The sequence below is a fragment of the Triplophysa rosa genome, linkage group LG25, assembly GCF_024868665.1.
Source record: "Triplophysa rosa linkage group LG25, Trosa_1v2, whole genome shotgun sequence".
Taxonomy (NCBI): Eukaryota; Metazoa; Chordata; class Actinopteri; order Cypriniformes; family Nemacheilidae; genus Triplophysa; species Triplophysa rosa.
The window spans coordinates 16,853,856-16,873,043 of record NC_079914.1 but is presented as its reverse complement, the minus strand read 5'-3'; the positions used below and the strand labels follow the sequence as shown (position 1 = coordinate 16,873,043).

Below are 19,188 nucleotides of genomic sequence, written 5' to 3'. Positions count from 1 at the left end.
TACCAATACTGAACGATTATCACCATTTCACGTGTTGTGTTGTACGAATGTACTTGTTTTATTATCGTTTTATTCATTTCTAAGAAACATTTAGATCCACAAATGGAAATAAACCTAGTAACTGCAAAACGTGAATCCCCGGAGTTTAATGAACTCTTTACTAGAAACTATAAATAAACTAGTTAATGAACAACTTTAATCAAATGAATGAATAAAGCGTTAATAGTTAGGCTGTAGTCTGTTTTTAACCGTAGCAGTTTGTTTCTAACAGTGTCTAATAAATATAAGAATAAATACAAACGCAAGTAATACATGTTTTGATCAGGGATCCGGCTACATATTTATTTATTTGAATATTTAATGCTGAATGTAATAAAAAATGTTGTTGCGTGTGAGCCACCGCGCGCCCCCTACTGTCCGCATCAGACTTCACATCAAATCAAGAACCACAGTTCCGGCGTGCGCGCGCGCCCCGTGACCCGGAAGCAGAAGCGAGCAGCACTTCTGTCCACTCACAAACTTGAAATTTGGCGTATAATTTACTGTCGTTTTGTTTAAATGGACTATTTAAAAAATATATGAATTATTCAATTATTATTTAAAAATATTTGACCTCTTAATTAAAAAAAATCATTTGACATCAGTGTCCCTTGTGTTGTTCGTCCACAGCAATACAAATAAAAAAATAAAAAAATCCAATCTAAGGCCATTCAAGGATTTTACCACAGTAATCAAAGTTATTTTAATTAAATATTTTTTTTATTTAGCAATTATATTTCTGGTTTCTGAATTAAAATTGATTAAAGGTTCAGTTATAAACAAAACCCAAACATTCCATCAACTTTTTGTTTACTGTGTAAATGCTGCAGTAAAACATAAATCTCTGAATCAGATTAGTAATCACATAAACATCTTATTCTTATTATTTACACAGAGAATAAACATAATTTATTTAAAGTGTCACTGACAGACCATCAGTGCAGTCTGATCGCCACACGCATCATGATGTCATCACATTCAATAGTCTCTGATTGGTGGAGAAGGAAAACTGCACCTAACTGGCCGCACACTTTACAGACCGCGCGTGTGACACTCACAACAAGAGTTCCATCAGGATGTGACATCATCAGCTGATGACAAACATTTAAAGTGCTTTGATTGGCTGATCAGCAGGAGCGTCAGAGAATTGGAATTATTTGCAAATTAAATGTCAATTTTATCTTTGGCGTCACAATAATTCTAATTTGGGGGAGGAATGTGATGTAAAAACTTAACCCTCATGCAAAATCTAATTTCTTGTCGTTTCATTTCAGGGTGAAAAGTGTGAAAATGACAGTTTTGGTGAGCTCCACACACGACCGTCACTAAACTGAGAAATCAAAATCACAGGAGCTCGACAGACGAAAATCATGTCTTCATCTTCATGTGTGAGCATGTAAATCAAAAAAGAAAGACGAATCTAAACAAGCGATGTGCCGAAATCCTTTTTTTCTCAGCAGACCTGAGAGGAGCAGCGTCTCACTGCAGAAGTTCTCAGTCTCCAGATCTCCGTCTCAACTCTCCTCAGGAAGTGACATCATGAGACTCGCACAGAATGTTCAAGTTCATGTGAGCTCCGCACGTGAGCTCTCAGAGCACCGGACCGTCACACACGACCTCCTGACCTCCGCTCGGGAACAGCTCCAGAATCCAGTAGTGCGGATCAGCGTAGACTGCAGACACACGGGACGAGTTTGAATGAATGACGTGACATCATAACATCGACCAATCAGAATGAAGCTTGGGTGCTCAGTGTGTGTGTGCGTTCTCACCCATGTCTCCTGGCTCCAGCCACAGGTCGAAGGATCTGCAGTGTTTTTGGCATCTCTGGAAAGGACGGACAAGAACGGCCGGAGAACCTTCAGCCACCACCAGCCAACCGATCACCTGCTGACTCTACAACACACACACACACGTGTACAGTGACACAACCCATCATCTGCTAAATCTACAGAAACACACACACACACACACGCGCTGACCCTGCTGTGAGATCTTGTGTTGTCGATGAGCTGACAGCGCTGAACTGTAGTTCCTGTGTTATCCAACAGGGGGCAGAGCTCAGCGTCAGGAAACAGCCACTGGAGAAGCGTCTCTGTGTGACTGGACGAGAAACTCCTGAGAGAGAGAGAGAGAGAGAGAGAGAGAGGGGTTTCCTGTAAGAGCAGGAGTGGGTTGTGTGTCATGTGAGTGTAAGACGGCGGTTAAAACATTACCAGAGCAGAGTGAAGTTTGCCGGAGTTTGTGCGTTTGACTCCGTCTGAGAAACTCTGGAGAACTGATCGAGCTGAGAAACATGCTGAGACACAAACTCTCCACCCTAAACACACACACACACAACATTAACCACCATCGTGACACACACACGGGTGTTATCCAGCTTGTTTGTGTACCTTCAGCAGTATGGGTTGTGTGTCTCCGTGCATCACTGCAGACTCGCTCAGCATCACTTCCAGCACCGCAGTCACGTCTGCGCAGGCGGAGCAGTTGACATGAGCCGTCTGCAGAGTGCCTGCCGCCCACCGCTCATGGAACCCTGCATCACACGTCACGCGCGTTCAGATAAGACAGAGATAAGAGTGTTTCACAGCGTGTGCGGCACCTCACCGTGCAGGTTGTATTTTCCAGCGATGGGCAGTGACAGCAGACGGATGTGACTCAGCGGGGACGACCGGTTGTGTCCCGCGGCCCTCAGGTGCTCCAGGACGGGCGGGCTCTGGGGGTACGTAAGCGCCAGGACGGCCATCAACAGAACCCCAACGGCAACTAAAAACTGAAGCCAAATGTCCAGGTTTACGTGACGGGTCAGCTTCTATCAGCAGGGATCACTGGACGATGGCACTGTACCTTGACGGCAGCTCTGAGGATGGGGAACTGCGGTGGATCTCTGCGAGGTTCATTCGTCTCTAAAACCTGTTTGATGAACTTCTCGATCTCTCTCTCGGACATCCCATAACGATAACCCGACTGCCGCAGTATATCAATACTCTCTGATAGCTTATCATAGATACAGGGTTCACTCAGAGACGAGCCCATCGTGTGTGTGTGTGTGTGTGTGTGTGTCAGCAGTCAGGCCCTCATCGTCATCATCATCGTCATCACCTTCATCATTACACAATGACAGGTGTCTGAATGAGCTGTTATATGTTTTGTGTGTGTGTGTGTGTGTGTGTGTGTAAACGTGCAGTCAGACAGCTAATGTGTGTGTGTGATGTCTGACAGATGTGTGTGGTTGTGTTGTTTATATGTTTGACAGACACTTTCTATCCCAAATCCCGCGGAAACGCGTTCGTCTTCATGATCGATGAGATCTGAAAGAGATTTCCAGATGAAATATAAAAGTATTATTGATCAATCATAATCACAATCGATAACTATTACTCAGGTACCCGCAGTGTTTACTATCAAATTAGCATTTCGAGCTAAAACAGTCAAAACTGCGACTTGTATCTTCATGAATGTACACAAACACTCGTGTATAAACGTATATAATTCTCTTACTGTCTCGTCCGGGTGGTTTTTAAAGACTGTGGGATGATTTTCAGATGTTTTGAGAGAAACTTTCCTCACACGTTCGTGCTAACTGTACTGGCGCTGCCCTGCCTGAGACTCGCCACTAGTCATCTGCTCATTCCCAGCGGCACATTCAACGTTCAACTAAAAAAATGAACATTGATTTATTAGCTCATTCTAATCCACGTTTAAGTGTACATTACTATCATTAAGACCAATGGCGTTTTATGGTTTATTTATTCAAATATGTATTTGGTATTCTTGGGGAAAACAACTAAAAATGCCGTTGCCAATGATCAAATAGACTTTAACGGTTTGCGTTTCCTTCCCTTTACATCTTTTAAACTTGCATATTATTACCAAAAGAACGGTTAAAAACTATTTAAACAATTTTTTACTTTTCAGTGGAAAAATATATAAATGTATTAAGGCAGAAATACTTTTTAACACGGAGACGAAAATACATGTCAATGCAAAGACAGCATCACATAAAAAAACTGCCATTTTGTCATGAAAAATAATATATTCACGGTTATACAGCAACATGTAAAATGTATATATTAATTTTAAAATTGTATAAATATGTTTTATGTGTATTTTTACATTTTTATTTTATACAAGCACACACAGATTAAAATAAAATACTTCACAAAATCTTAGACGAAAAACGAAAACCCGAAGAGCGAATGGATAAATGACAGCCGATGACGTCACCGGCGTGTGTCTGTCCAGCAGGGGGCGCTTTGCGTGGAGCGCGCATGCTCGTGTCCCGCATTGTTTGGATCAGCTGTGCGTGGATGTGAAACCCCACCCAATGAGGAAGGACGAGCGGTGAAGAGCAGATCCGGAGGCCGACAGACAGCACGAAGCCGAAGATGATCGCGTTATTCAATAAACTCCTGGACTGGTTTAAAGCGCTCTTCTGGAAGGAGGAGATGGAGCTGACGCTCGTCGGACTGCAGTACTCGGGAAAAACCACATTCGTCAACGTCATCGCGGTAAACCAATGACTGTCTCTCTTTATTACTGCACTACTGTAGGCCTCGCGCGAGCGCCGATGTGCCATCTTTATCTTTACGCACCGAGCGAATCACACGCGACATCATCTGAATATAGAGCATCATTAGATCAGACACACTCGCACACAGTGCATCAGATACAGCATCGTGAGATCCGACTGCGAATCAGACACAATGGGTCAGTCACAGCATCGTCAGAATACAGAGAGCGTCGTCAGATCAGACACAGCGTATCAGATCCAGAATCTTACAATCACACACAGTGTATCGGAGCGTTACTGTTATTGACATCCTATCCAGCATCTGTCGTGTATATGACAGCTGTCAATCAAAAAATGAGTAACGATCAGCTGACCCAGTTTTTCAACCAATCGGCACCTGGTGTTCTGTCCCGTCAGAGGTGTACTGCAGTGGTTTAGGTGTGAATCACATCTTCACCTGCTGTGGGTTGTGGTTGTAATACACGCATGTATTGTCTGTCATCGCTGAGAAACTGTAAAGAAAGTGCTCATGTGTCTCTCTGTCTGTCTGCAGTCCGGTCAGTTCAGCGAGGACATGATCCCTACAGTGGGATTTAACATGCGGAAGATCACCAAGGGAAACGTCACGATTAAGGTAAGTGTGTGTGTTACTGGAACGCCGCATTAAATTGTGACACACAGGAAATGACATAATTTCTTCTGTGTGCTGGTGATGTAAATGATCTTGCTCTGTTTCACACACACGACAGTGTTGACTGTGATCGTTCAACCCTGCTACTGGAGTTGTGATCGCTCAACCCTGTCACTGGAGTTGTGATCGTTCAACCCTGTCACTGGAGTTGTGATCGCTCAACCCTGTCACTGGAGTTGTGATCGCTCAACCCTGTCACTGGAGTTGTGATCGTTCAACCCTGTCACTGGAGTTGTGATCGCTCAACCCTGTTACTGGAGTTATTTGTGAAGAAGAACCATCAAAGGAAAAATGTATAGCAAATGTACATTTATCAATAATACACATTAACGTTTGATCACACGTCTGCTGTAGCCAATCAAAAGACTTCAACCCTGTTTTCCGTATTATTATTATTACGTCGCTTTGACGTTTCATGTTATTTTTGGACAATATTGAAATTACAGACTTTTTTAAAACATGTCAAATTTTGAAAACCTCATATAAAACAAACGCCTAATAAAATCTCGACCTTCTGAGGTAAACATACATGATATGTGAAACTGTACACTGGAGTGATTGACAGATGTGTGTGTTTGTGCGTTTGTAGTTGTGGGACATCGGAGGACAGCCGCGCTTCAGGAGCATGTGGGAGAGATACTGTCGTGGAGTCAGCGCTATAGTGTGAGTATCACTTATAAACTGTTCTTCTTCTTCTCAAGAAAGAGATGAATATTAAACAGATGAACGGTCTTGTCTGTCAGGTATATGGTCGACGCTGCTGATCCAGAAAAGATCGAGGCGTCTAAAAACGAGCTGCACAACTTGTTAGATAAACCTCAGCTGCAGGGCATTCCTGTGAGTACACACATTCCCAGAATTCCCTGCGTTTACGTCTCACTGTTGTCAGTGTGTTTGGAGAGTTTTCTGACGGTGCTGACATGCTCTGTTATCTCCTGTCAGGTTCTTGTGTTGGGCAACAAGCGAGATCTGTCCGGATCTCTGGACGAGAAGGAGCTCATCGAGAGAATGTGAGTTCACCGCTGTGTTTCTGTCACGTTTTGTGTGTCTGTGATGTTGTGAGACGTATTGAGATGTGCGTCTGTGATGTACAGGAACCTGTCGGCCATTCAGGACAGAGAGATCTGCTGTTACTCCATCTCCTGTAAGGAGAAGGACAACATCGGTGAGATCTTTATTCAGTCGTCGTTGTGTGTATCGTGTGTGTGTTGTGCGTTTCTGACCGCGGCTGTGTGTCGCAGACATCACGCTACAGTGGCTGATCCAGCACTCGCGAACCAGGCGGAGCTGAGGATGAGGCGGCGTCTGATTGGAGGAACGGCATCATGTGATCGACTGTATTTTAGACGCTCTTGATTTCTCTCTCTGTTCTTATAAACTAACAGATATCATTTACGCCGTCTGAAGGTTTACGTTATGCTCGTGTGTTTTTTTTCTTCATGAAGTCACGTCACGTGGTTTTGCGTGTTTGCTCAGAGATCAGATCAGAACAGTCTCATCCACCGATGGTCGTGTTATCGCACCAGCAGATGGCGCTCTCGTCCTGTCAAACCCACCCCTTCTTGTCTTTGTTCAGCTCTGACGTCATCCTGACATCTTTCTGTGACGTCAGCTGACGTGATGTCGTCCTCACGACAGTGATGTCATTATCACGTGATTTATTTGTTGTAGTTGGGTGCGGGTGGGTTCATATCTGACGGGTGCTTCTGGTCTGGCGTTGAGTTTTGGGAAAGTTAGCGTGTGCAGAACGCATCAGATCTGGTGATTTTGGTGTCTTTGACCGGATGCAATAGACGGAGAACCTCACGAGCGCACGTGCCACGGTCTTCTGTCCTCTCGAGAAACGATTACCGATCTAACATCGATTTATTTATTACACACAGCGGAGATGAACGCATATCCTCCGGCTGACAGTCAGTGTTTCATCTGAACGACGTTATTTTTGTTAAGTTTGTTTTTCTTGCACATGTCGATATCTTCAGCCTGAATCATAATGCTTAACAAACGTTTAGATTATACATATGTAAATGTACATTTTTTTTATTAATTTGTTATTTTTTGGCATGTTTTCTACTTGTTTTCGTTGGCAGTGTTTTTGGATCGTGTAAATAGAAACTTAAACCCAAAGCCCTTCTGAACATTCTGGTGTTTGTCCTGTTGTGAGTTGCGTCCCATATTAATAATAATGATAATGATATTAAAAAGAAAATCCCATCCGTATTCACAGCAATCTGAAGAAACGGATTGTGTGCGCGTGTAAGAGAGAGAGTGTGCGCGTGACTGTATTAGTGAGCATGAACCAGTCGTGTAGACTAGAATCATATTTACTTTTTAAAAACACCGCAGTTTTTTTCTGTTGACTTTTGCTACTGGTGATCATTTTATATCCATCTGGATGTTCAACACAATTTCTACGCTACACAGTAATCTCTGTTTCCGTGTAAAGTGTCTGAAAGCGTCTCAAACGGCGTCGCGAGCGTTCTGTCACGTGATCAATTCGCTGCGCAGACGCTGAGCTCGAATCACTTGAATCTCTATTTGTTCGTTTTTCAGTGATGATGTTTTTCTTTCTCATTGTGGCCAACATGTTTGAGTAGTTGGGAACGGGGTGACATTCCCCTGCATGACTTATTCTGGGATGGAGCAAGTTGCCATAGTTACAGAGTAAAAATCGGAGCGGTTATATTCACGGCTGAACGTCTTTTTCTCAGAAAGAAACTTTTTAAAGCAGTCGACATAACATCATACACAATCTTTCTATTCTCTCGTCCTGGCGGTGATAACTGTACATGTTGTTATTGTTATTACAGATTATTTAAAATGAAAATAAACGATTTCCCTCTCAGATCGACTGGGTTCTTTCTTTCTTGCCGTCAAAATGTGTTATGAATCTTGTCCGCTAGAGGTCGCTAGATACAACTATTTCTCTCGGAAGAAAACATGAATTTAGTTCTTGAAAACTTGTTGGTTTTATAGAGTTAATGTTGTGGTGTTGGTTTTGGACCGGGTGGCCCGGCTGCTTCTGCCTTTGTGTGTGTCATTCAGCTGCTGCTAGGACGTGAGAAGGCCGGAGGTCAGAGTTCAGTGGTTGTCATGGAGACGTCGGATGTGGGCCGGTGGGAACGAGATCCGGCTCATGACAGCAGAACCAGTGGATGTTCCTGCTGCTGTGGAGCAGACGTCAAACCCCACAGAGATGCTGACGGTTCGGTTCCGCAGAACCCACAGAGATCTGGAGACCAGCTATCAGAGCGTTACCATGGCGATGATGAAGACACACACACACACACACACAACAAATAGTGGTGCTGCACTGCTGGCTCCCACACAAAACACACACAACATTGAGTATATAACACACACACACGCTCTCTCTCTTCTAACTTAACCCAAGAAATTAAATATAAATCATTATGCTTAAAATATTTTAATGGCATTTAATAGTGCTATCAAAATGCCATTGAATGTGAATGTGATTATTCAGGACACTGATTTCTATAGTTTTTGTGAGGGTTAAAGCAGCGTATTGTTCTGTTCAATGATGATATTCATTCATGAATTCACATCTGTGTGCTGGTGAACAACACAACACGCTTCTTTATGTGTGCGCGTGTGTTTCGCATACGTTGTGGAGCAGACAACAGTCCCCATGAGAAAGAGTTCTATTATGTTTTTTATTTAAAGGGACAGATGAATCTATTTTGACTGTGTCAGTGGAAGTCAACATTTCACTTTAAACTTAACTTAGTTTATTGACTAAAGTATATAAATACAAACCAGGTCTCCAAAAAAGACATGATTTCAATACCTAAATTGGGGCGGTTGTATGGAAAACAGCCTATATTGTTTTAATGTATACGTGTATACAACAGCTTTTATTTAAATTACAGTAAAGTACATTTTATTTTCACATCATGATTTAAGGGTTGATCGGTTTCTTCATGTGATGCACAGTCCCACTATGCGGTTTCTTCAGACACAGGGTCAGGACATCATTCTGGGCGTTTAATCCGCTCCAAATGACTTGTTACCCCGTTCTAACCCCGGGCCAGCCGAACTGCCCCGCCGCTCCACATCAGAGCGCGAGTCCCGCCAACAGACACCCCCCGTCTCCACGGCAACCGGCGGCCTGACAGAGACAGAATGTAGCGTCTGATGCCTTGTTTGGAGTCTGAATGCTGAGAGCCGCGCGTGACGGGCGCTTAGCAACCGCGCGGGGGCCGGGGAGCGGGAACAATGATGGCCTTATGGACCCCCGCGGGACCCCTCCTGAGAATCTGATGTAGGAGGAAAATCCTTGAGAAACACTCAGCACTACATTCACTCTTGTGTGCAAAAGACAAATTCATGAACATCACTACGATTTCAAACTCTTTTATTGTAGAAAAGATAGAAAAACCCTGACGCTAAAGATCTGCACAGCTACAATATCACTATTAGGTATTACGGTCATCCTCTAAATCACGCGTTAAAGTCACAAAAGAAGGTTTTACGATTATTTTCCTCATAGTTGACATAAGTCGTTTGTCTGAGAGTTTATAAAGGGAATTCCAGCAGATTGACATCAGACGCTCTTTGATAAACAGTCTGTCTGATTCACAAAAACACAATTATCTCTTCAAAAGAACATAAATTGTCATCTTGCGTTTACAACCGATTTTCTCCATTTTATACGTTTGCTTTCAAAACAACAGACAGTTTAAAAATCAAATAAAATGCATTGAAATGTTTTCAAGTTTGCCTGACTGTCCATCCAGCAATACGAGGTTTCTCATCATAAACAAAATATTAATTATTAATACAAGACAAGTAAAGTAAAGTTTACACCAGACTACTGTTGATGTGTACTTATATATAAAATACAAAACAGCAAAATGAAAAACAGTTGTTTTTTTAAATGGAGATTGAACCAGAAAACAAAAATAAACGCAACTTCAGTTTTTTTATTCGACCGAATTTAAAGTGTAAATGAGATTTGAAAGCTGCAGATCATAAAGATTTGCTGTGCGTAGTTTTATTGGATGACAACAACACATCAAAAATACATATCCCAGTGTATTCGTATCATAGTTAAAAAACTGAAGATGCATAAACAGCTAGAAGTAAACAATTTATGTGTTGATACTGTAACTTAGAACAAGTTTCGACTGATCTGAGATTGTAAACAAACATTGTGTTTGACAATTTCATTATTTATTTATTGTTTGCGAAGTTCCTATTTTAACAGAAGGTTTTGGGTGAATTATTCCTTCACTGGAATATAAATCCTTCACAGTTTAGACACGGATATGAACCGAAGAAACTCTAACACGGTGTTCCGATGATCAGCTCGGCAGGACCGTCTTTAACTTGATCAAAGAACACGGCGGGCGACGCCCCTGAGACGATCTTCAGTTTCTCCTCTTGAACAGACGCAGGAGATGAAGGTGATGACGAGACGGCTGTTGCGTTGGTGGATGCAGACGATGATGATGATGATGAAGACGGGTCCGGCGCGCACTCATCGCAACAACAGCAGCAACAGTCCATGAACGCCTGCCCGAGAGACCGACAGATGCAGAGCAGAATAATGGGCGTGGCCCCCGCTCGCACAAACAACAGGAACTGACCAATCAGAGCCAGAAGCGCTCGCGTGGCCACGCCCACCTCCACGCCCGCGTAGGCCAGGATGATGTTCCAGGCGTTTTCTGGTAAACTACACGTGGCGTATATGACCGCCAGCGCCACTACTGTACGTGTCAGCTGACGCTCGCGACGCGCCCGCTGCCGTTTCTTCGGCGATGAGGTGGAGGAAGAGGAGGACGGCCGGGCGTGCTTGGCGTTTTCCTCCGTCACGTGACGTGTGAGCAGCTGACAGGCGGCGGTGAAGAGAAGAGGCAGACAGAAGAAACAGCCGAACGTCCACCACATCCGGGCCTGATGGTACGTCAGCACGAGCGAGTACAGAGACTCGGGCAGATTCACAGACGGCTCCTGACTGCAGGAGTCCAGCGGAAGACCCGTGCGAGGAGAAACGTCCCGGACCAGCTGCCACATCAGCAGCTCTGGAGACGCCAGCACCAGAGAACCCACCCAGATCACAGAGAGTTTGGCCAGGATTGATTGACAGGCCTCGACCTGACGCGGCCGGGGCTGAACGCTGGTCACCGCGTGGAAACGGTCGATGCTGAGAGCGCACAGAGAGAACGTGGTCACGCCGAGGGATGTCACCTGAACATGACACACAGAAACAAACACGTCAGGTTCATTGAAACACGCTTTACTTTTGTGGACACGCTCAATTTCTCTCGTTCTCTAGAAAAACGGAATCACACAGAACGTTTGAGTGATGGGAAAGATTAAATTACACAGATTTACACAGCAGATGTAGGTCAACACACACACACGCACACGCACACACACACACACTCCGTGTCTGAAGGCTCATTTAACAGATAATGAGAGCGATTAGTGCTGCTAATTATCCAGAAAACTCATTTACATCACAAGAGATGCTTCTGTACACAACACACACACACACACTTTAATACACTATCACAACACGATACACCACTGACAGAAAGACAGACAGATGGATATAAACACTACACACAAACAGACAGACAGATATATGAACAGAAAGACCGATATAGACAGACAGACAGATATTTATGTACAAAGATACAGACAGATATAGACAGACAGACAAAAATAGACCAAGAGAGACAGGTTTACGAAACAGATATAGAGAGACAGACAGACAGTCAGATGTTTATTAACAGAAGGACAGACAGACAGAAATAGACTAAGAGAGAGACAGGTTTAACAGATATAGAGAGACAGACAGATATACGAACAGAAAAACAGACAGACCGATATTTATAGACAGACATGAACAGATCGATATGAACAGAAGGACAGACAGACAGATAGAAATAGACAGAGAGAGACAGGTAGACACACACACACATATATATATATATATATATAAACAGAGAGACAGGCAGGCAGATATAAACAGACAGATATGAAAAGACAGACAGATATATATAAACAAAGAGACAGAGAGACAGACTGTTAGATATGGACACACAGATAGATACAGACAGACAGACTGATGAATAGAAAAACAGTCAGACAGACACACAGGCAGATATAAACAGACAGACAGATATATGTAAACAAAGAGACAGACAGACAGACTGCTAGGTATGGACACACAGATATAAACAGACAGACAGACAGACGAACAGATATACAGTATATATATAAACAGAAAGACAGAGAAACGGACAGACAGAGAGACAGTCAGTCAGACAGTCAGAGAGACAGTCAGACAGACAGACAGACAGACAGTCAGTCAGTCAGACAGACAGGCAGAGAGGCAGACAGACAGTCAGTCAGACAGACAGACAGGCAGAGAGGCAGACAGACAGTCAGTCAGACAGGCAGAGAGACAGACAGTCAAACAGACAGTCAGACAGAGAGGCAGACAGACAGTCAGTCAGACAGACAGACAGACAGACAGAGAGGCAGACAGACAGCCAGTCAGACAGACAGACAGGCAGAGAGACAGGCAGAGAGACAGACAGTCAGACAGACAGTCAGTCAGACAGACAGTCAGACAGTCAGCCAGACAGGCAGAGAGGCAGACAGACAGGCAGAGAGACAGACAGACAGGCAGAGAGGCAGACAGACAGGCAGAGAGACAGACAGTCAGTCAGTCAGACAGTCAGTCAGACAGACAGGCAGAGAGGCAGACAGACAGGCAGAGAGACAGACAGTCAGACAGACAGGCAGAGAGGCAGACAGACAGGCAGAGAGACAGACAGACAGGCAGACAGACAGGCAGAGAGGCAGACAGACAGTCAGTCAGACAGACAGACAGACAGACAGGCAGAGAGGCAGACAGACAGTCAGTCAGTCAGACAGGCAGAGAGACAGACAGTCAAACAGACAGTCAGACAGAGAGGCAGACAGACAGTCAGTCAAACAGACAGACAGACAGACAGGCAGAGAGGCAGACAGACAGTCAGTCAGACAGACAGACAGGCAGAGAGGCAGACAGACAGGTCTGTCTCTCTCTCTGTCTCTCTGCCTGTCTGTCTGTCTGCCTCTCTGCCTGTCTCTCTGTCTGACTGACTGTCTGTCTGCCTCTCTGTCTGTCTGTCTGACTGACTGACTGACTGACTGTCTGTCTGTCTGACTGTCTGTCTCTCTGCCTGTCTGTCTCTCTCTCTGTCTCTCTGCCTGTNCTCTGCCTGTCTGTCTGCCTCTCTGCCTGTCTGTCTGCCTGTCTGTCTGTCTCTCTGCCTGTCTGTCTGCCTCTCTGCCTGTCTGTCTGACTGTCTGTCTCTCTGCCTGTCTGTCTGCCTCTCTGCCTGTCTGTCTGACTGACTGTCTGACTGACTGACTGTCTGTCTCTCTGCCTGTCTGTCTGCCTCTCTGCCTGTCTGTCTGTCTCTCTGCCTGTCTGTCTGCCTCTCTGCCTGTCTGGCTGACTGTCTGACTGTCTGTCTGACTGACTGTCTGTCTGACTGTCTGTCTCTCTGCCTGTCTCTCTGCCTGTCTGTCTGTCTGACTGGCTGTCTGTCTGCCTCTCTGTCTGTCTGTCTGTCTGTCTGACTGACTGTCTGTCTGCCTCTCTGTCTGACTGTCTGTTTGACTGTCTGTCTCTCTGCCTGTCTGACTGACTGTCTGTCTGCCTCTCTGCCTGTCTGTCTGTCTGACTGACTGTCTGTCTGCCTCTCTGCCTGTCTGTCTGACTGACTGACTGTCTGTCTGTCTGTCTGTCTGACTGTCTCTCTGACTGTCTGACTGACTGTCTCTCTGTCTGTCCGTTTCTCTGTCTTTCTGTTTATATATATACTGTATATCTGTTCGTCTGTCTGTCTGTCTGTTTATATCTGTGTGTCCATACCTAGCAGTCTGTCTGTCTGTCTCTTTGTTTACATATATCTGTCTGTCTGTTTATATCTGCCTGTGTGTCTGTCTGACTGTTTTTCTATTCATCAGTCTGTCTGTCTGTATCTATCTGTGTGTCCATATCTAACAGTCTGTCTCTCTGTCTCTTTGTTTATATATATCTGTCTGTCTTTTCATATCTGTCTGTTTATATCTGCCTGCCTGTCTCTCTGTTTATATATATATATATATATATGTGTGTGTGTGTCTACCTGTCTCTCTCTGTCTATTTCTATCTGTCTGTCTGTCCTTCTGTTCATATCGATCTGTTCATGTCTGTCTATAAATATCGGTCTGTCTGTTTTTCTGTTCGTATATCTGTCTGTCTCTCTATATCTGTTAAACCTGTCTCTCTCTTAGTCTATTTCTGTCTGTCTGTCCTTCTGTTAATAAACATCTGACTGTCTGTCTGTCTCTCTATATCTGTTTCGTAAACCTGTCTCTCTTGGTCTATTTTTGTCTGTCTGTCTATATCTGTCTGTATCTTTGTACATAAATATCTGTCTGTCTGTCTATATCGGTCTTTCTGTTCATATATCTGTCTGTCTGTTTGTGTGTAGTGTTTATATCCATCTGTCTGTCTTTCTGTCAGTGGTGTATCGTGTTGTGATAGTGTATTAAAGTGTGTGTGTGTGTGTTGTGTACAGAAGCATCTCTTGTGATGTAAATGAGTTTTCTGGATAATTAGCAGCACTAATCGCTCTCATTATCTGTTAAATGAGCCTTCAGACACGGAGTGTGTGTGTGTGTGCGTGTGCGTGTGTGTGTGTTGACCTACATCTGCTGTGTAAATCTGTGTAATTTAATCTTTCCCATCACTCAAACGTTCTGTGTGATTCCGTTTTTCTAGAGAACGAGAGAAATTGAGCGTGTCCACAAAAGTAAAGCGTGTTTCAATGAACCTGACGTGTTTGTTTCTGTGTGTCATGTTCAGGTGACATCCCTCGGCGTGACCACGTTCTCTCTGTGCGCTCTCAGCATCGACCGTTTCCACGCGGTGACCAGCGTTCAGCCCCGGCCGCGTCAGGTCGAGGCCTGTCAATCAATCCTGGCCAAACTCTCTGTGATCTGGGTGGGTTCTCTGGTGCTGGCGTCTCCAGAGCTGCTGATGTGGCAGCTGGTCCGGGACGTTTCTCCTCGCACGGGTCTTCCGCTGGACTCCTGCAGTCAGGAGCCGTCTGTGAATCTGCCCGAGTCTCTGTACTCGCTCGTGCTGACGTACCATCAGGCCCGGATGTGGTGGACGTTCGGCTGTTTCTTCTGTCTGCCTCTTCTCTTCACCGCCGCCTGTCAGCTGCTCACACGTCACGTGACGGAGGAAAACGCCAAGCACGCCCGGCCGTCCTCCTCTTCCTCCACCTCATCGCCGAAGAAACGGCAGCGGGCGCGTCGCGAGCGTCAGCTGACACGTACAGTAGTGGCGCTGGCGGTCATATACGCCACGTGTAGTTTACCAGAAAACGCCTGGAACATCATCCTGGCCTACGCGGGCGTGGAGGTGGGCGTGGCCACGCGAGCGCTTCTGGCTCTGATTGGTCAGTTCCTGTTGTTTGTGCGAGCGGGGGCCACGCCCATTATTCTGCTCTGCATCTGTCGGTCTCTCGGGCAGGCGTTCATGGACTGTTGCTGCTGTTGTTGCGATGAGTGCGCGCCGGACCCGTCTTCATCATCATCATCATCGTCTGCATCCACCAACGCAACAGCCGTCTCGTCATCACCTTCATCTCCTGCGTCTGTTCAAGAGGAGAAACTGAAGATCGTCTCAGGGGCGTCGCCCGCCGTGTTCTTTGATCAAGTTAAAGACGGTCCTGCCGAGCTGATCATCGGAACACCGTGTTAGAGTTTCTTCGGTTCATATCCGTGTCTAAACTGTGAAGGATTTATATTCCAGTGAAGGAATAATTCACCCAAAACCTTCTGTTAAAATAGGAACTTCGCAAACAATAAATAAATAATGAAATTGTCAAACACAATGTTTGTTTACAATCTCAGATCAGTCGAAACTTGTTCTAAGTTACAGTATCAACACATAAATTGTTTACTTCTAGCTGTTTATGCATCTTCAGTTTTTTAACTATGATACGAATACACTGGGATATGTATTTTTGATGTGTTGTTGTCATCCAATAAAACTACGCACAGCAAATCTTTATGATCTGCAGCTTTCAAATCTCATTTACACTTTAAATTCGGTCGAATAAAAAAACTGAAGTTGCGTTTATTTTTGTTTTCTGGTTCAATCTCCATTTAAAAAAACAACTGTTTTTCATTTTGCTGTTTTGTATTTTATATATAAGTACACATCAACAGTAGTCTGGTGTAAACTTTACTTTACTTGTCTTGTATTAATAATTAATATTAGACAGACAGGCAGAGAGACAGACAGGCAGAGAGGCAGACAGACAGACAGGCAGAGAGACAGAGAGAGAGACAGACAGGCAGAGAGACAGACAGTCAGACAGACAGACAGTCAGTCAGTCAGTCAGTCAGACAGACAGACAGAGAGGCAGACAGACAGTCAGTCAGACAGAGAGACAGGCAGAGAGGCAGACAGACAGACAGGCAGAGAGACAGAGAGAGAGACAGACATTTACACATGCCATCTGTCTGTTCTGCGTGTCTGTGTGAATGAACTGCACAGTTTAACATGCTACACGTTTGTCTGAATCTGCGCTGAATGAGGACATGAACTTCATCTCCGGAGTTACTCTGAGAGTTTATTTCACTAACATGTTGTTGTTTGAGTGAAGAAACAGACATACTAAAAAATAAGCGTCTTCCGACAACCTGCCAAAATAAGAGTCCGGTTAACTCGGTATTTTATATTACTATTTAATAGTAAAAAAAGAAACTACAACTAATTCAGATAAAGTAAATGCATCATGCATCAGCTGAAGTTAGTTGTTTACCTTTGAAATTATTCTTTCTATTTTTATTCATGTTTCATATTTATACATTTGTATTAGGCCTATATTGCATTTTGAATGTACTATGGCAATGGAATGTACTAAATGGGTTTAGTTTTCACAGATATGAATGCATGCAATTTCAGCAATAACATTTTTATTTTTCAAAAAAGGAATCAAATTAGTTGTTCGTTTTAAGAGACCCGTCTTATTTTCTCTTGTATATTTAGAGTTGCTCTTTAATAAAGAAAAAGTACTTATTATCCGAATACCCGATTAATCGATGGAAAAATCTGTAGAATACTCGATTACTAAAATAATCGATAGCTGCAGCCCTAAAAGAGACAGACAGACTGCTAGATATGGACACACAGGTAGAAACAGACAGACAGATGAACAGACAGACAGATATATCCCTTCTAAACCCGTCTATTGGTTTTAATAGGAACTCTTACGATATCTTATCTTTAGAGAGAGATGTTATGATGTGTTGGATTCTATTGGCGAGGTGTGATCTGGCAGATGAAACTTTATAAACAGCACTCAATCTTACTGGAACAATTCCACAAACACACCACCACATAAAGGAGTTGTGTACTGGTTTGATGGTTTCAATGGTTTTGTAATTGATGTTCTTAGAATGTGTCATCATCTGTGATGATTTCTGCAGGTTATTTTAGCAGGGATGTGAACACACACACAGACAGACAGACATATAGACCAGATGACACACCTCCACGTAGGGCACTATTCTGCACGACAGGTCACCCGCGAGTCTTCTCTTGGTCAACTCATTGAAGATGACGACAGGCAGACAGAAGAACAGAACCATGAAGTCCCAGAACGCCACACTGGCCAGCACGCAGTTCCACGTGTTCTTCAGGTAATAGTCGTGCCACACGATACACATGAGCGCGAGATTGCCCACGATGCCCACGGAGAACACGACGAGCGCCAGCAGCATGAGCGCGTACGCGCTGTACGACTCCTCCGTCAGCGGGTATAGCGGGTTGTGCACGCGCAGTGACCCGTTGAAGGTTCTGGGTGTCGTGAAGAACCCGTCCGGGTCGGGATGGGGTCTCGGGTGTTGGTGGCCATGAAGAACCGGGTGTCGGTCTTTCAGCTTTGATTTAGATCCGCGTGGGACTCTCGGGGGGTGATGTGCTCGGGTCGCGAGATCTTCACGACCGTCATCCTCCTCGCGGTGCTGGTGATGATGATGGTGGGATGATGTGGAGCTCGGGTGATCCAGTGCGGGTGAGGAAGTCGCCACCAGGCTCTTATTCATCTCCACTGCGCGTTTATCCGCGTGCGCTGAGCCAACAAATACCAGACAGAATAATAAACTAAACATCATCATGTGATGTGAACAAGTTTGTGAAGTTATGTGACAATCAGCGGCTCGTGCAGTGATGTTGAGGAGAGGCAGTTTCAATCTGCGCATCCCACATGAAGTTTCTACGGCTCTGATGAACTTTTCCACTCAATTCGTGACGGCACTCTGCGGCTGGAATCAAATCTGCCCCCTTGTGGGCATCAGGGGCGCAAAAGGGGGACATGTGCAACGCATAAGAGCGCCACAGGGGGCGCCGAAAGCGTGTTTGATAAGAAACATACAAAGTGTTAAACATGCATGCCAAGTGGCAGTAATATAAAAATAAAACAAAGGTAGACTCGGAAATGAAAATATAAACAAATACTTTGTAAATCTCACAAAGTCTCAATACTTTAGCCTACATTTGTATTTGACTACTCCATATTCATTAATCATGACAGTACGTTATTAAAACAATGCAATCTGCCCAAGAATACATAGGTTAAAAATAAATATTTTAAATGAATATGATCTTGGCACAAACGATAAAGAAACTGCTTTAATATGCGCAGAATTAATCATTATTCACGAGCGGCAACGCCCCTGGTTGGTTTCCAGCCAATCGCTGCGCTTCCCGGCACCTGAATGACAGCTGTAGAGAAGCGTCCGCGCGTGCCTGTCAGTTGAGTTCTGCTTGATTTTACACAGCGGTGAGTTTAAAACCCCACATCGGAGAACCACAAACATTTAGTTGAGTTTTATCTGACCTTATTGAGCCCGA

General features: G+C 44.4%; 3 protein-coding genes across 3 annotated transcripts; 1 reads left to right on the top strand and 2 right to left on the bottom strand.

Moving 5' to 3' along the window:
• Nucleotides 1-758: 758 nt before the first annotated feature.
• lg25h6orf89 (linkage group 25 C6orf89 homolog) lies at nt 759-3,886 on the bottom strand. The gene is made up of 8 exons (XM_057326073.1): nt 3,541-3,886; nt 2,887-3,350; nt 2,647-2,812; nt 2,433-2,575; nt 2,256-2,359; nt 2,022-2,157; nt 1,812-1,935; nt 759-1,712 (listed from the first exon to the last, which is right to left on the bottom strand). The coding sequence occupies exons 2-8, from the start codon at nt 3,073-3,075 to the stop codon at nt 1,630-1,632; spliced, it is 945 nt and encodes a 314-aa protein (XP_057182056.1). The 5' UTR covers nt 3,076-3,350; nt 3,541-3,886; the 3' UTR covers nt 759-1,629.
• Nucleotides 3,887-4,286: 400 nt separating this feature from the next.
• arl8a (ADP-ribosylation factor-like 8A) lies at nt 4,287-6,643 on the top strand. Its single transcript, XM_057326074.1, has 7 exons — nt 4,287-4,550; nt 5,106-5,186; nt 5,833-5,906; nt 5,987-6,080; nt 6,186-6,253; nt 6,338-6,408; nt 6,485-6,643. Exons 1-7 carry the CDS (start codon nt 4,428-4,430, stop codon nt 6,532-6,534), a joined length of 561 nt encoding a protein of 186 aa, XP_057182057.1. The 5' UTR covers nt 4,287-4,427; the 3' UTR covers nt 6,535-6,643.
• Nucleotides 6,644-9,141: 2,498 nt separating this feature from the next.
• On the bottom strand, nt 9,142-18,589 carry gpr37l1a (G protein-coupled receptor 37 like 1a). Its single transcript, XM_057326422.1, has 2 exons — nt 17,826-18,589; nt 9,142-11,453 (listed from the first exon to the last, which is right to left on the bottom strand). The coding sequence occupies exons 1-2, from the start codon at nt 18,534-18,536 to the stop codon at nt 10,548-10,550; spliced, it is 1,617 nt and encodes a 538-aa protein (XP_057182405.1). The 5' UTR covers nt 18,537-18,589; the 3' UTR covers nt 9,142-10,547.
• Nucleotides 18,590-19,188: the final 599 nt, after the last annotated feature.

Bases quoted from the DNA above. Each gene is read 5' to 3' on its own strand.
- lg25h6orf89 (XM_057326073.1), bottom strand. From the start codon at position 3,075: ATGGGCTCGTCTCTGAGTGAACCCTGTATCTATGATAAGCTATCAGAG. The intron at 1,936-2,021 runs GTCAGCGCGTGT...TGTGTGTTGTAG, and splicing joins ACACAAGATCTCACAGCAGG to AGTCAGCAGGTGATCGGTTG. The intron at 1,713-1,811 runs GTGAGAACGCAC...GTGTGTCTGCAG, and splicing joins GCTGGAGCCAGGAGACATGG to TCTACGCTGATCCGCACTAC.
- arl8a (XM_057326074.1), top strand. From the start codon at position 4,428: ATGATCGCGTTATTCAATAAACTCCTGGACTGGTTTAAAGCGCTCTTC. The intron at 4,551-5,105 runs GTAAACCAATGA...GTCTGTCTGCAG, and splicing joins CATTCGTCAACGTCATCGCG to TCCGGTCAGTTCAGCGAGGA. The intron at 6,254-6,337 runs GTGAGTTCACCG...TGTGATGTACAG, and splicing joins AAGGAGCTCATCGAGAGAAT to GAACCTGTCGGCCATTCAGG.
- gpr37l1a (XM_057326422.1), bottom strand. From the start codon at position 18,536: ATGCGCAGATTGAAACTGCCTCTCCTCAACATCACTGCACGAGCCGCT. The intron at 11,454-17,825 runs GTGTGTCATCTG...TGTCATGTTCAG, and splicing joins GAATAGTGCCCTACGTGGAG to GTGACATCCCTCGGCGTGAC.